Raw genomic sequence first — 15,766 nt, forward strand, 5'->3', positions numbered from 1 at the left:
GGGAGAGGGAGGGACCGAGAAGTTTCTAGAGCTGCTGCCGCAAAGCGCCCGGCCGTGCCAGGGGCTGGGGTGAAAGTGTGCGTCGCCCCCGGGGGCGGAGAGGACCGCGGGGGTAAGGCAGCCGCCTAGCCGCGTTATATTCCGGGGTGGCGGGGGCGAAGGAGAAGAAGAGGAGGAGGAAGAAGAAGAAGAGCAGCTTATTCATTAGAGGAGGGAGGGCGCGCTTTTACAGCGCCGAGCTTGCAGGGCAGGTGCGCCCGCCTCTCGCTGGTGATGCAGGGTAGCCCGGCCCGGCAGCGAGGAGGAGCTGCTGCGTCCTGCCATGGGGAAGCTTTACTGTAAGCTGTACTTGAAATAAAAGTAACCTGTCTGATCCCTCAGTTTTAGCAACCCTCTGCAGATAGATGGCTTATATTCTTTTTGCCCACCATGCAGTACTAGGTGGTCCCGGGAAAGGTAGTACAGGTGGGCACAGAAGCGCCGAGACGGCAGAGAGCGTGCAGCCCGCAGACCTCGGGCATCCCTTGATTGGGGTCCCATTAGGAGCCGTGTGCTTGAAAGCCATTTGTTGACGAGGAGCAGGAAAGGTAAAGACATCAGAGTGTAAGCTCTGTGGCTTGCTCGTCTGTGTGCATCCAGATAAAATAGCACTGATTTGTGCGTCAGCCTGCTGTTGGAGTATTTAGGGATGAATAAATAGAAATAGGTGCTCCCTCTTAATATAAAGAACATCAGTACAAATAAGCAGAAATTAGCAGACCAGTCTAATTCTGGGTTACTCTGCATCTGTACATCCCTCCTGGATGGTAAGGTACATTCGGCCAAATAACTTGCAAAATCCAGTAATAAAAAATCAGGCTAGAACCGTATCCACCACCTTCACCATAAATAAGGAAACCGAAAGTGTTAAATGTCCTCAACCTTCCACTGGAAGCCTTGAACACCCGCCCCCAGCCACGCAGCTGCAGCTTTGCCCACTCCTCGTATAGGGCGGCACCTTTCCCGGCTGTTCTTGAACTTTCCTTCCCGCCCGCTCCCTCGGCTTTCCCGGTGGGTGCTGGGCGCGGAGCGGCGGGCGGAGCTGCTCTGGGCAGCGGGAGCCGTGCGGAGCCCCCGCCTCTGCTGCGCCCGCCGTGCTTGGTGCTTGCTGTGCAGCGTGATGCTTGAGCCTCCTGTAACAAAAGCGGTGACTGAAGGGGAAAGGAGGCTCGCAGGCGGGCGCGCAGTGTTCCGGAGCTGCCTGTCCAAGCCGCATTGCCGTCTCGCGGCGCTTCCAGTGCAAATCCCTGGAGTGGGAGCTTGCTCTGTGAGGAGGGTACAGGCTGCGTCTGACCTGACCGGGGCTGCTCCGTGCCAGTATAAAGCTGCGTCTGTGCCTGGTGGGCAACGCCTCCAGCAGCCTGAGGTGGGCTCTGCCGATTCCAAAGGAAAGGAGGAGCAAAAGAGACTAGAAGAACCTGTAGTTACTCTGGCAGCTGGGTGTAAACTGCAAAATCTACAGGTTTCCCCTGAGAAAGAACACACTTTTCATCCCCATGCAAACGTACACTTTAGTTTACTTTCAATCTGAGTAAGAAGGGAGAAGGCAGAAAAGGAGAAGATTGTGGTTTCTGCGTGCATTTGGTCTGGAAACTTCTAGCTGCTCACGATTTGCAATTTAACATGGATGAGTTATTTGATTGCAGATTAGATCTGTAGGAGGTACAAAGCTGGTTCTGTGCATAGACTCTGGACCTTGATACACTGAGGAACACGGAGAGAAGCATCTAAGTTGGTTCTGGTCTAGCAGGTCTTGTTGCAGGAGGCACAGCAAAAACACAGGAGATAATTCTTCACCTAATGAGTCTGTAGGGTGCTAAATTTACAATCTCCAGTCAGCATTAGCACACGAGTTCTCCTACGCTCTCAATTCATCTGACATCTTTTTTTCATCTACTTCTAATAATAAACCAGCTATGTGTTGGTTTAAAATAAATCTTTGCAGGTCATTCTGTCTTACATTTGGCAGTGAAGTTTTTGTTTGGTACTGGTACTTTTCCAGCTGCATGTTTTCTACTTCATAATCCAGCATTTGAAAATTGCGGTATGTGTAATTGGTGCCAAATTATCTACAGCTGCCAAACATGCTAGAACCAAGTTTGATAAAGTGATAAGTAGTAGAAAGGAAAGGAGATCTTTTAGTGGAGATCATTTACAGATGTTACACAGCTCACGTTTCCAGCCATCCCCTAGTTTTCAACATAGCAGTGCAAGCCCTTACATAAGTAATTTAAACCAAGTACTGCAAGTTAGGTTCCTTAGTAACTTTTCGAAGACTGTTTAGATACTGTTTGAGGGCCTCCCTGATGGGCTGTATGTGCAGGGCTTTATGGAAAAGGGGACAGAGACAGAGCAAACAACAGTGAGTGTCTGGGGTGATGTCAATGCCATAATGCTTCCAGTAGGGTGTGGATGGAGGCGAGGCACGTCAGAACAGTCTCTTTAGTAAGCCTCTTCTAAGGCTTGCTTATAGTACCAAAGCATTGTAAAGGCACCTCATGTCAGGCCTGTTTGCAGAAGATACGTTGCAGACACAAAGAAAAGATTTCAGAACTTGATGGGTACACTTAGGTTAAGAGAAAATGAAAATTTTGGCTACAGCATTCAGGCAGAGCAGAAGACAAGTGAGATGATTGCCTAAGGCAGCAGAGAACATTCCGAGCAGTAAAATGTCCTGAAAAAACAACAAATTCAAGCAAGAGTCTGGAACAGCCTTCCAGGACATGAAGCCAACCTAAAGCTAGTCAGCAGCATGCTAGATTTTGGAACAGGTTCATGTAAAGACTTGTTGAAGATAGCAAGGCTTGGACTTAGAAGATAGCACAGGGCAACATAGCTCAAACATAGCTTTTTCAACAGGTTCTGCACAGGCAAGGGTGGGACCCAAGGTGGGACCCCAAGGACTCAAGGGACTCCTAAAGCTCATCAGGGAGGAAGGACCTGTCAAAGGGTTGGCTTCCCAGGCATGCCATGGCTGGAGTCACTGCGCTGTGTGGGTTGACCGAAGCCCCACTGTGACACGCTGTGACCTGGAAGTTCACTTGCCTGGCTGTGTTGATGATGCTGGCACAGCAGACTCCCAGAACTGGGAAAAGGAGTGAGGAATGTGTGTCTGTACAAGCTCGAAGATGACATTTCGAGATAACGGCAAACAGAGTAACCAAAAAAGGAACGACCCTGACTATTACTTTGTGATTGGAACAGGAACTGAAACCACACTCATCAAGAGCACTGGGTTCATGCTTGATTGGCTTGAAAGGGCTGAGCATGGGGTGTAAGAAAGGAATAAAGGCAGAAGCCACACACTCTGTGTTAACTGGCACTGGCCACCAGCTGGCAGGTGGACAGACAGCCAGACATCAGCAGGGACACCCTGATGCCAGCTGCCAGGGAACTCAAAATCCAGCCCAGCATGGCTTGAGTGTGGTGACGACCTTCCTGGGGAAACTAGTATAAATAAGATAGCTCATACCCCATGGGCAGCAGCGATAATTTGTACACCCATGTTATTTGAAGTAAGGCTTTAAAACATTGATTGATTGTAACAAAGGGTTAAGTAAACTTGTTCTCTTTTTTTTTTTTTTTTTGGCATACATATTTCTTCTGAGGGATTGTTTGGTTACTGTCGAAATCCCAAGGAAACCCCAGATGCTCATCTGTTGGTGTGTCACACTTATACTGAGCTGGAAAAAAATGTGACTTAATAGATCAGGGACAGCTTTAATTATTTCTGCTTGCTGCTTTAAAAATAATGGTGATAAGGAGGAAGCAGTGCTCAGTTTATAGAATTGCATGTTTTTCTGTTGCACTAAGCAGTGTTGCCATTGAAGTCCACAACAGAGCACAAACCTTCATCAGTCTGAGCCTACACTTGAATTTTGTGTGACATGCCAGTGATAGATTGCTAAATTGCTCATCACCTGAGTTATACCCTGCCTGTTCTTCAGTCTCAGCTTCACTGAGCTGTCCCAGTATCCCTGCTTTCCCTTGCTCCCCGACAGGATATAGCACATCAAGTTCTGTGCCATCCTTTGGGTTTGGGAGGGATAAAGTTGTTTTTCCATATTCATGACGGCATCACTGCGGACTGCAGTAGATTGACACGGCCGGCACACAAAGACCATCAGACCTCTCTCTTTTCTGCTCCTTTTCAACCGAAAGCAGCGGTGTTCACTCATCCCCTGCTTTAATACCGAGCAACATTTGCAGGGGAGTGATCTGAGCTGTTACACAGCAGGCATGCAAATGAGACTCAACCCTTGCAGTGCCAGGCTGGAAAGGGCTCTGTGTCTGCATTTCCTGGGGATTTCTGCGCTGCTCAGCTCCCTCTTCACCAACAGATGCCAACGCTTTTCTAAAATTACAGACTGTAGGACTTACAATTAGACAGGGTCTCATTTTTTTAAAATTGTTCTCTAGTAAGGTTATTTCTTCTGTGCTTCTGTACCTTGATTTCTATTATTTGGTGGTTTAATTTATGTGATATATTCTGTCCTTTTTAGATCCCAGGTAACGATTTTCAAAAAGACTGAACAGCACTTGTTTATATAGGCATCTCTTCTGATTCAGTGTATCCCTGTCTTTACCAATTACAGCTCATTAGTGAACTTTGAAATCACAGAAAATTAGTAGAATGAATTATAATTAAGATGTTATTTACCTTTCCAAATGCAAAATTAATTTAAACATACCTGATCATGTTTCATCAGTTGCTTGTTCTTTCCTTGCCTTGAAAGCAATTAAGATTACTGGACAAATGTATGCTTAGACATTCAGATTTTCTATTTCTTTGCATCTCATTAGCCAGTGAGTGTACCCTAACACTGGTGTGCATGGTAACACCACCAGAAAGGATGGGCAATTCATGTTGTTTTTTTCCTCAAACCGCTGCAACATTTTACTAGGCTTGGGAATTGTAATATTTATAATCTACTGTTCTGAAGTGCCACATGAAAATAATACCAATAACAGTAATTACACGTGGTAATTGCCTAATTAATTCTGCAGTACTTTTACTAAAAAATATATTTTTTTAGATTTTATCAATTTTCAGTATGTTTCCTAATAACTCTTAGGCCTGTCACTGTTTAAAAAAAAAATACCTGCAATAGCTTCCTTTGGTGATTGCTATCTTGATCTAATTTTAGAGTTCCCATTAATTTGCAACTTAGTCTACTTTTTCTTTGGCTCTCCTTCCTTTAGGCATTATTAACTTTGTTTTTTCTACTTTTATTATGTAACTCTAGAAAGGTTTTCTTAATGTATTTTTTCCTAATTTTGTATTTCCCATGCAAGTTTTCTTGCTTGGCTTCCTCCCACTTCCCCATCCCTTTTCTCTGGCCATGTCAGAAGAAGGTCAGATAAGTTGTTTGGACTGTTACAGTGCCTCATTATTGTTACCATAAAAATTTTTTTCCTTATAGCCAAATCTATGAAATCTGAATCTACCCTCTTTCAGTTTAAAACCTTTTTGTTGATAGCAGACAATGAAAATAAGTATTTTTGTGTCTTTAGCAAATGCCAAACATCATCGTTCCTCTCCTTGCTCAATTTGTTGATGAAAATGGGAAGAAGCAAGAGACCATCAATTCCTTGCTGCTTACAGACTTGGCAGCATTCTTGATTTTTAGTTACTGTGCAGACAGCTAGATTGCAAATCTGAAAGAGAGGAAAGACTGGAAAACCTGTGGGCCCACCCTAATGAGGAAGAGCAGCCAAATCCCTAGAAGTGGTGTGTCTCACTCACTCAGTCTGCCTGTGTTGTTAACAGGTGAGACATCTCAGTGCCTGTCTTGCCTCTTTTGTACTATACTTCACAGATACTGCACAATCCCCTAATTTTTACTCATGGAGGGCCTCCCATATTTTGTGGGGACCTTAAAGACTCGCCCAAAAGTGACTGACCACTTAACACACAAAATTTATTCCCATATTCACCCTCAGAATTTGCCCAGGTCCTCTGTCTCACAGATCCTCTTTCTGAGTGGACCAAGGGGTATTCCTTCCTTTGAATCATATCTCTTTTGCCTGTGTGTGATGGCTTTTGGACAGCAGATGATGGAATCTTAAGTTTGCATTTAATGAAACCCCATTACCTTCCCATCACATTTTTGTCCCTTTTCCAGAGACAGAAGAAAGACTGGGATAGATTTAGTCCTCTGGCAGGTTTATAAATGTTTGCTTCAATACCTACTCTCACGGTATTCTCAGCTCTGCAGGGAGTAGGAACTCTCTGGAGGTGAGAGGTAGAAAGTGGGAGGGAAGACAAGGAATTCAGAATCTTTGTCTTGAGACACTGTCATGGAGAATTTTTGCTTCCACGTTAAGAGGGAAGGCAGCTAGGAGCCAAGATCTTCCTTCTGTATGGGCTCAGGTCTAGTGGTTGTTTCCTCCTAATTGGTGTGAGAGACAGCCAGCTCAGTCTTCTGCAGCTTCCTTCAATTCTTGTTAGACATGTATGTTCCCTGTTCCTGCTGAGTTTTCTCCCTTCTCTCTCTAGATAGAGGAGATCATCTGTAGTTGTGTCTGCTCAGGGTCTAACATGTGCACTTCTTCTCTTCACTCTGAAATGCTTCATACAATTTAAATGGGAAAATTGTGATTACATAGGAATTGGATATTGTGTTATATGGTCACAATTGCTTTCAGTCAAGAGAGTTAACATCCTTTCCAAAACAGCCACTCCTTCTGCTGGATAAATGCCAGGGAGCAGGAGTGTTCCTAGGTTGAGAGCTAGGATGTTAGCTTTCAGATCCTGTGATAAGGAAGGTGGGGGCTAAGAAGTTTGCTGATCTTACATCAGACCTGTGGTTTGTCCCCATGTAGAATAACTGAGGGACAATCCCAAGCACAAATACAGCCTGGGTAGAGAATTTATTGAGAGCAGCCCTGCCAAGGAGGACTTGAGGGTGTTGGTTTGACCAGAGGTCCGACATGACCTGGCAATGTACATTCACAGCCTAGAAAACCAACCGTGCCCAAAGCAGCGTGAACAGCAGGGCAAGGGAAGGGATTCTGCCCCTCTGCTCTTGTGAGACCCTGCCTGGGGTGATGCATCCAGCTCTGGGGTTCCTAGTAGAAGGAAAACACAGACCTCTTGGAACAGGTCCAGAGGAGGCCACCAAGATGATCACAGGGCTGGAGCACCTCTCCTATGGAGACAGGCTGAGAGAGTTGGGGTTGTTCAGACTGGGGAAGGCTCCAGGAGCACTTTGGAGCCCCTTCCAGTACCTAAAGGGGGCTACAAGAGAGCTGGAGAGGGACTTTTTGTGAGGGCATGCAGTGACAGGACAAGGGGGAATGCCTTGAAAGAAGGCAGGTTTAGATTAGATGTTAGGCAGAAATTATCTTTTGAAGATGGTAAGACACTGGCACAAGTTGCCCAGAGAAGCTCTGGATGTCCCATCCCTGGAAGAGTTCAAGGCAAGGCTGAACTGGGCTTTGAGCATCTGCTCTTGTGGAAGGTGTCCCTGCCCATGGCAAAAGGTTTGAAACTAGATGTACTTTTAAGTCCCTTTCCAACCCAAACCATTCGGTAGTTGTGATTCTATAGCTTCATGTGAGTTGCTGAAACTATCCACCTGCTTTTCCTTGCCCTTGCACCATGGTCAGTGTGTCGGTGTAGGTACATTAGTATCAAATCCACAGAAATCACCAGAAAAACCTTCAGTATTTTCCAAGGCTGCATAACTGCTTTGCTGCATGTTTTGTAATAAAACACCCTAAAGCACTTAGACCTTGTATTTGTCTTTACATGTAGGGCTGCTTCAGACCCAGCAACAAAATGCTGGGATTCAGACTAAGGCAGCAATCAATCACTTGGTTACTGGGCATTGTAGTTTTTAATCCCATGTTAATTAGCAGGGATTAACATGGGATAAAAATTACAATGGGATTAACAGGGACTCCTCTATTGTCTTGTATATGATTCATGATCACTCATGAATCATATATAAGACAGTAGAGGAGTCCCATGATAGTTTTGGTGAAAAACAGCACTTCCAGGCATGGCCAGAGAGGATGAGTGATACTGTCATTCTAGATCAGGTTGCTGTTTCTAAGCACCCTGGGGCTTTTGACAAATCCAGATCAAGGATGCAGCTTCTCCAGGACTTGCCATTTTCCTGTGTTTGGCTGACAAGGCTTTGCTTTCAGGGTAGCCAAATATGAAGTGTGTGTGAAGCCTGGTGTTGGCATGGGATGCTGCCAGGGAAAGGTCCACGCCCCTTCAGAGCAGCTCCTTCCCTTGCCGTAGGTGTTGTGCTCAGTCACTCTTCTGAATCCTGAATGACACAAGCTGGGTGGGACTGGGTCAGAGTCTCATACCTCAAAGCCTTCCTGTTTGCACAGCCACAGCTGCCCCAGATCAGCAGAAGACAACTTCAGGACAAAGCTGAGCCAAACTTTCAAACCGAGGGAGCCTTAACCGAGCAGTGTCACTCACAGACCTCAAAGGGATTGGCAATCGAGGTCAGTACACTCTCCTTACTTCACAGGTGAGAAAACAGATGAAACAAAGCTATGGGAAAGAGAAATTATTTTACTGAGATTTAAAACAGTTTGGATCAGGGAGCAACATCATTAATCTCCTGTGCCCAGACATGCTCTCGTGGGTACTATGTGCTTTAAACTCACAGTCATTGCAGGGAAGCTGGTCATCTCCATCATTTTTGCTGACTTACCTCTCCCTCACAGCACCTCCTAATAGTAAGCACAGCCTGATAGTGTCTAAATGGAGGTAGAAAAGTACATGTTGCAGCAACAGCATGTAGCTCTGTATCTGTCCAGTTAGGAGCTAAAATGTGAACCACATGTTTGAATTATATTGTGCATTGTGTTGATACAGCTTTTTCACTTTCTGGCTGTTACTGTGTAAACCACCTCTATCCTACAAGTTCCTAGTAGACTTCCTGGAGCCTCTGGCACTCTCCCTCTTCAAATAAATTGTCAATGGGACAGTGAATACCTTTATTTCCCTGTTTTCCTCCATGGTGCATAGCAGAATTTGTTGAAACAGTAATTTTGTCTTCATAATCATGGTATACTTGTCACTTCTATTTAAATATGTAAATAGGGTGATAACAAAGCTAAAACAAGCAAGCAAACAAACAAAATGACTAACAAACCAAAGCCCCAAAAAAGTTGTATCCACAAATCTGACTCCTCTTTGTTTGGAGCTCCTGCTAGCCAACAAAAAAAAATTGCTCCACAGGGTTGTTACAGCTGTTCCTTATTGCTGAACTTCCCTGTAACGGAGTCTGTTCTTCTCTCCACCAGACAGGAGTGTCCTGGAGATGAAACCCTGTGCCATCTACGAGCGGTTAGTGGATGGTGTTGGCCCGTGGGACTTCACTGGAGGTTTTGTTCCCTGTGAGCTGCTCCTGGTTGGAGAGGACGCCTACCCTGTGCTCCTGAGCGCCAAGAAGCAGGTCCTGATTGCGGTCTCACACTATGGGAAGGGCCGCATGGTGGTCGTTTCCCATGAAGGAATCCTGAAGAGCCCCAAGTTCTCCCAGTTCCTCAGAAATGCCATGGGGTGGCTCAAGCCTTGCCCACAGGCCCTGGTTGGGGTTCATCCTCGGTTGGATTCCCTGTCCCAGGTGCTGCTCGAGGCTGGCACCCAAGTGCAGGTGGAGGCGAAGCCCAGCCCATCCATGGGGGTGTTCTGTATGGATGCCTACGACAGCTCCCAGGCCAAAGGCATCGTGGACTTTGTCAAAGGAGGTGGAGGGCTGCTTGTTGGAGGCCAAGCCTGGTACTGGGCTAGTCAACACGGCAAGGAGAAGGTGCTGTTCGAATTCCCTGGGAACCAGGTGACCAGCGTGGCTGGCGTGTACTTCACAGGAAACGCTGTGGAAAAAGGCGTCTTCAAAGTGGCCAAGAAGATTCCCAAAATCCCATTAGTTGTCCAGTGAGTACCTGAATTGCCCTTTCTTTAAACCACCAATTAGGTTATGTGGGTGAGTTGTTTGTAGAAGATTTGGGAGGTGAGAGGTGAGGGTGGTGGTGAATGCTGCTTCTTTAAAAACCAGCATGGAATTGTTGCTTTCCATTTAAAGGGGACTTTCCCATTCTTTGCAATTGGAAAAAATGCTGTCTTCAACTGCTTGCAGGGCAGCAGGACCAGGCCCAGGGGATCCATGCTCAGAGAAGGAAATGAGAAGAGCCATCTTATAGAACAGCCTGCTTGATCAAGTGTACCTGAGTAAAATGCAGCAAAACAGGGTCAGGAGGGGGAACTCCTGTCCCTCTCCCCACACATCCATACATTCAGGGCAACTTTCCCACAGCTGTAAACCAGGTTGGAGATGAAGCAGCAGGACAGCTCTCTGGGGCAGGCTCTGGCTGACATTTGCCAAACCTGTTTAGCCTGTTCTTGCAGGAATTTGCTTCTGCAGGTAAGCCCCTGGCCAGAGCTGAGGCTGGGTGCCACCTCCCTTCTCAGCTTCTGAACAGGCTGTGGGCAAGAAATCTCAGTGCTCCCAGTTTGTTTGGGATTGCAGCCTGGCTCTGTTGGGTTCTGGATGAACCCACAGAGTGGGTTTATCAGGTGTAAAACTCAGGGCTCATATTGCACAACTGACCAGGCATTGGAGACCTGGATGTTGCCCTGCTCTCTTCCTCTCCTTGGCAGTGGCCATGCCAGGCTCTTTCTCCTGCCACTTTCTGCTAAGTTACATAAGGCACAGAAGGTTCTCCAGGGAGCATTAGTGCTGCTGCACTTCCTCTGTGTGGCAGCTTCATTTCACTGTAGTGACAGCCACAGCAATTACAATAAAACTCCTTGCAAGTCTTTCCTTCACAGCCTTTTCCTTGTGGATGTAGAAGGCTAAATTTCTAATATTTTCAAACAATTAGTGGGATTTTATACTTTCTGTTGTTTTCTGGTAAAGGTAGTAGTGAGCTCTGCTGTTTAATTCAGTGAAATGCTTAGGGCACAGCTAACAAATCAGGCTGCTTAATTAAAATTTGCTGGTCGCTTCTTGTTACCACCTGCATTGCACAAGCATGTTCCCACTGCTTCATGCACAGGGCATGAAAGAGGGAAAGGGGTGGGGAATTCAGAAGAGAAAAATTACATCACAATTAACAGACTTCAAATGGTAACTAAGGGTGAATTACACCTTGTTTAGGAGGTTGTTTCTGTGGGAGTTTTGTTTGAATCCAGAGCCAGAGAGAAATTTAGATCTCCAATTTCTGTGTAGCACAACAGCTCTGTACATCTGGGTCTTGCCAGATTTGTGTGCAGAGACTCAGGCTTTAGTCTGAGACAAGAGCTGTGCCATATGCCTGGACACATGCTCTGTGTGACAAAGGGTCTCAGTAAAGTAATAACCAAAGGAGAGCTGCAGATTTAATTCCTGTCCTACGGGCATGAAGAAGGGCAGCATCATTTATTCTCACTGAGTTGGCAGCAATGGCCACGTAGCAACAGATCCTTCACAGGTGTTGGGGGTAGGCTGTTTGGCAGAACCAGGGGAAAGTGTGCACAAAGCAAACGAGGGTAATTGAGCATGTCTTTCTCCACAGTGACACATAGGAGTTATATGAAAATAGCAGAGATAAGAGAGCCTTGCCCAGCCTAATCTCTTTTTATTGTGGAGACCAACAATGTGAGATAACGTGAGGTGTATGTGTTAAGGCTCTAATTCGACTTCCAGTCACTCATGATTTGTCTGGCTGTGTGTCTGCCTGTCTGTGTAGCCCATGTGTCCTAGCACTTCTTTCTTCAGTTCTCAACAGTGGCAGAGCTTGGGAAAAGGCACAGAAATCTTTTGGGCTTGTCTAGTTCATAAAGGCTAGGGTGGAGCAAATAGAGGAAGTTTCTCTTAAAGGAGATATGCCAATTCCCACATTATGTGCAGTTTAAATCTTCAGTTTAAGAAACTTTGAAGGGTATGATTTTTGAATTTCTGCAATGTATTTAGATTTTTAAGTGGCTCTTCAAAGACATTGGTCTAGAAGCTTCCTTTTGACCTATTTATTCCAATTTTTAAATGAGGGCTGAGATTCCTACAGATTTGCTTGACTGTAACAACTCAGTCTTTAAAAGGAGAAAAATGAGGCATTGATGGATTTTTTTTTTTAATGGAAGAACTGACAGCACGAAGTCCTGGCATGAAGGAAAAAGAAGAGGCATGGATGGCCACTGAGAATAGCTCAGTTGGTTAGAACATGGTGCTACTAATAGTGTCAAGGATGTAGGTTTGATCCCTGTATGGACCACTCACTTAAGAGCTGGACTCGGTGATCCTTCCAACTCAGAATATTCTGTGAAATCAAGAAGAGAACTCCTTAAGTTTCAGCTATGGCACCAGTCATTCTGTGCCAAGCATTCTGGGCTGGGGGCTAACCTGGACCTCTCTTGGTTCTGCAGGCACCAGGCCAACCTGAGCCGTGACGCCGAGTTTCTCCTGCGCGGTGTGCCGGAGCTGGATTTGGTGACAGGGGGCGTCCCCTCCACCTTGCTGGTGCACGGCGCCCTGTCCTTCCCGCTGTGCCTGGACAGCTCCCAGCGCTGCCTCTTGGCTGCCGCACGCTACGGCCGCGGCCGCGTGCTGGTGGCCACCCATGAGAGCCAACTCTTCTCCCCAAAGCTGGCCGGATTCCTGCTCAATGCTGTCTCCTGGCTGGATGCCGGCAGGAAGGGGCTGGTGGGGGTGGATCCCAGCCTGAAGAAGCTGTGTAGCCTGCTGTCTCAGGCGGAGGTGAAGTCGCAGGTGTCACAGCTGGCGGGTGACATCAGCGTGTACTGCTGCACTTCTTACGGCGACAGAGAAGCCGAGAGGATCCACGCTTTTGTGGCAGAGGGAGGTGGCCTGCTGGTGGGGGGCCAGGCCTGGTACTGGGCTTCCCAGAACTCTGGCAAAGCAGCTGTGGCAAAATATCCTGGCAACAGGATCCTGAACCGCTTTGGGCTGAGCATCCTGGGGCAGAGCGGCCAGGCAGCCAAGTACCCACCCCTGGGGCCAGGGGAGCACTACCACTTCCGCAGGGCGCTCCTGCTCTTCAGCACGCAGCTGCAGGGACATGAGGAGCTCACAGAGCCCCTGAAGGGCTGGCTGCACCCCCTGGCACGGGACTGCGCTGCCTTCCTGCACATCCCAGCCCAGGACTGCCCGGCATACGCCTCGCTGCACCGCATCCTGACCAAGGTGCTCAAGAGGGCTGGGATCCCGCAGGTCAGCAGGCACTGCCCTGTCAAGAGCAACTCCAGAGAGGCAGTGCTTCTCTGCATGGCAACTGAGCTGTCCCTCACCATGACAGACAGCGCCGCCCTGGTGCAGAAATCTGCTGCTGGGGTCTGTGCCTTCCCTGTCACTGTGGAAATCGATGGCACAAACCCAGGTGAGGAGTTATCTCTCTTCCTCTCAAGGCATCCTGTTGCAGGGATCACTGGGGTGCCCGCCCTCAGTGTGCCTGTATCTGCCTATGTTTGAACATGGGCACAGATGTGCACTTTCACCTTGGGCTTCACAGGAGCCTGAGCTCAGTGCAGTGGCAGACAGGCTCCTTTTGTGGCCAGTCCTGATTTTGGTGACCTGAAACACCCCATGGAAGTCCCGCTTTCTCCCTGTTGGTGCACAGGCACTGGCAGGAGAAAAACCCCCAACAAGAGGTACCTCAGGGCACTTGCATGGCACAATGGTTTTGGCAAGAAAGCTTCTCTGAGAAACCCTGGACTCCACACTGCAGGCTGGGGTTCCCATAGTTGTGCTGATACAGCCGTCTATGGAGCCATCCTACAAAGAGGTGGGAGTTGGAAACAAAAGGTTTATTTGATATCTAGGTAATTTCAGCCTGAGTTGTAGCACAGTCCCACAGCTTGGTATATCAGCACAATGGAGGGAAGATCTGGTTTTGGGGGTGAAAGAGGCTGGAAGTATGGTGGGATCTTCTTGGGCTGACACTGCCACTGAAGCCAAAGTATTGGGTAAATACATCATAAATTATTTGCCTAAGCTTAGGCCTTGTATCTGTACCAGCTTGCTGAGATTCCTGCTCACAACTGATATGTTTAAACTCTGGGTTAAATTCTACTAGTAACTTTTGTCCACTGGACAGATTTTTTTGGTATTAGAATATGATTTAGAGGAGTTGTTTCCAAATTGTTCTAATGAGATAAAGGAGGCTGTTCTGGAATGTCATTGTTTGAGTATAGTGGCTGTGCAGAGAGAAAAGTTGTAGAATAACTTCTCACTGGTTTTAACACCAATGAGTAAGGACAAAAGCAGAAAATACTCAGAATTTGTGTAATTTCAGATAAACAAAAAAGAAAGAAAAGCTAGCAAACCCTGAGCACCATTTCAAACCTGCCTTTGGTACAAATTCAGCAAAACTGAGATGAACTGGTAACATGCTGTGATATAGTCTAATTTGCATTTTTCCTTGGATTAGGTTTTGCTTGACACAACTGGTTCTGCTTTCATGGGTGACAGGAAAGGTTGTAAGTTGGGTGCTTAATGACAGTTCAGCTCTTTTTAGGACTTCTGGTGTTTGGATTGAAGTATGCCTTAAGTAAACTTTATGTCAGAATTAGGGAGTGGGATCTGCCTGATCAGTACTGTAGAGGTGGATCAGTTTTGCACTGTAAGTTTTGTAAATTGTAAGTGTTTAAAGAGATTTATGCTGAGGAGACTTGCATTTCCATGGGAAGACTGTCTAGAAACATGCTGAGTTGTAGTGGTACCCTTCTTACAGGTACACCTAGCACAGAATGGTCTCTTGAGGCGTTCTCATCACTTATGTCAGCTAGAAATGGCAATTCCTGTGGGCTCCAGTTTGTGCTGGACCAGTCACTAAGGAAAAATGCAATGCCGCTGTCAGTCTGTTATTTGGGAAATGTTTTATGATCATTACAGCTTCAGTTGTGTAATCCCACCATAGCTGGCACCTCTTATGAGGTCTTGAGGATAAGAGTATAGGAAGTGTTGGGGTTTTGGCTTATTTTCTTTTTTTTTCTTTTCCTTCTCATTTTTAGGAGATACTGCTAAGCACATTTAAGCTTGTTTCCAGAAGTGTAAATCTGGATGGGCTTGCTTGCTAATGGTGTGATGATTTTGTTCATTTTTTTTGAAACAGTATTTCTGACAAGTTGGGTAAATGCGAGATGGTTCTGTGAGTGCAGAGCAAGGGAAAAGGAAAGGATGGAAGATTATTCTCCTGTTGCAACTTGAAATCTCCAGGATCTGTAATGGTCTTTGACTGTTCAGGACTGTGTTCTGTTACATTTTAGGAAAGACAGCCTGGAGGAGCACAGGACTCTACCTCCCCGAGGGGCACACAGCAGTGATAACGTGCCCTTGCCTGGTGCTCGGTGCTGGGCTGAAGGTAAACTCTCTCTGCTTGGCCTTGGTTTACACCCGTGTATTTGGCGGGGGAAGGCTCAAAAATAGCACGGGGATGGGTTTTCTCCTTTATGGCTTTTTCTACTTTTCCCGCCCTTTCCTACTGCTGCCACCCTGTGGCACGTTAAATTCTTTGTCATTATTCCTTCACCTTGTGTCCTCACGCTTTTCTTTTGCATTCCTTCCATTCTGTGTGCTGGCGGGATAATTGAGTGTGGCTGCTGCTTGAGGGCTGTTGGTTTTGTTCTGGTGCAGAAAAACCTGATCAAGATGATTTTCAGGTCCAGGATAAGTACTTGGGCCCTTTTATGAACCAAACTTGATTCCATCTCTCCAGATTTCTCATAAATTCCTTTGACAGTGCTGTCACTGCTGGTCAT

At 46.6% G+C, this 15,766-nt stretch overlaps 1 protein-coding gene across 2 annotated transcripts in view; it reads left to right on the forward strand.

The window, feature by feature from the left end:
- Positions 1-15,766, forward strand: part of TCAF2 (TRPM8 channel associated factor 2) — a 22,561-nt gene continuing 6,795 nt past the window's right edge. Inside the window, exons 1-5 of one of the 2 annotated variants that reach the window (XM_018908297.3) lie at positions 1-112; positions 8,389-8,534; positions 9,316-9,949; positions 12,416-13,386; positions 15,275-15,369. In XM_018908297.3, the coding sequence (XP_018763842.1) occupies positions 9,333-9,949; positions 12,416-13,386; positions 15,275-15,369 (1,683 nt within the window). In that variant the 5' untranslated portion in view covers positions 1-112; positions 8,389-8,534; positions 9,316-9,332. The remainder of the gene's footprint in view (positions 113-8,388; positions 8,535-9,315; positions 9,950-12,415; positions 13,387-15,274; positions 15,370-15,766) is intronic. The other variant, XM_018908296.3, reaches the window with a different exon arrangement.

This window comes from Serinus canaria, chromosome 1, assembly GCF_022539315.1.
Source record: "Serinus canaria isolate serCan28SL12 chromosome 1, serCan2020, whole genome shotgun sequence".
Lineage (NCBI taxonomy): Eukaryota > Metazoa > Chordata > Aves > Passeriformes > Fringillidae > Serinus > Serinus canaria.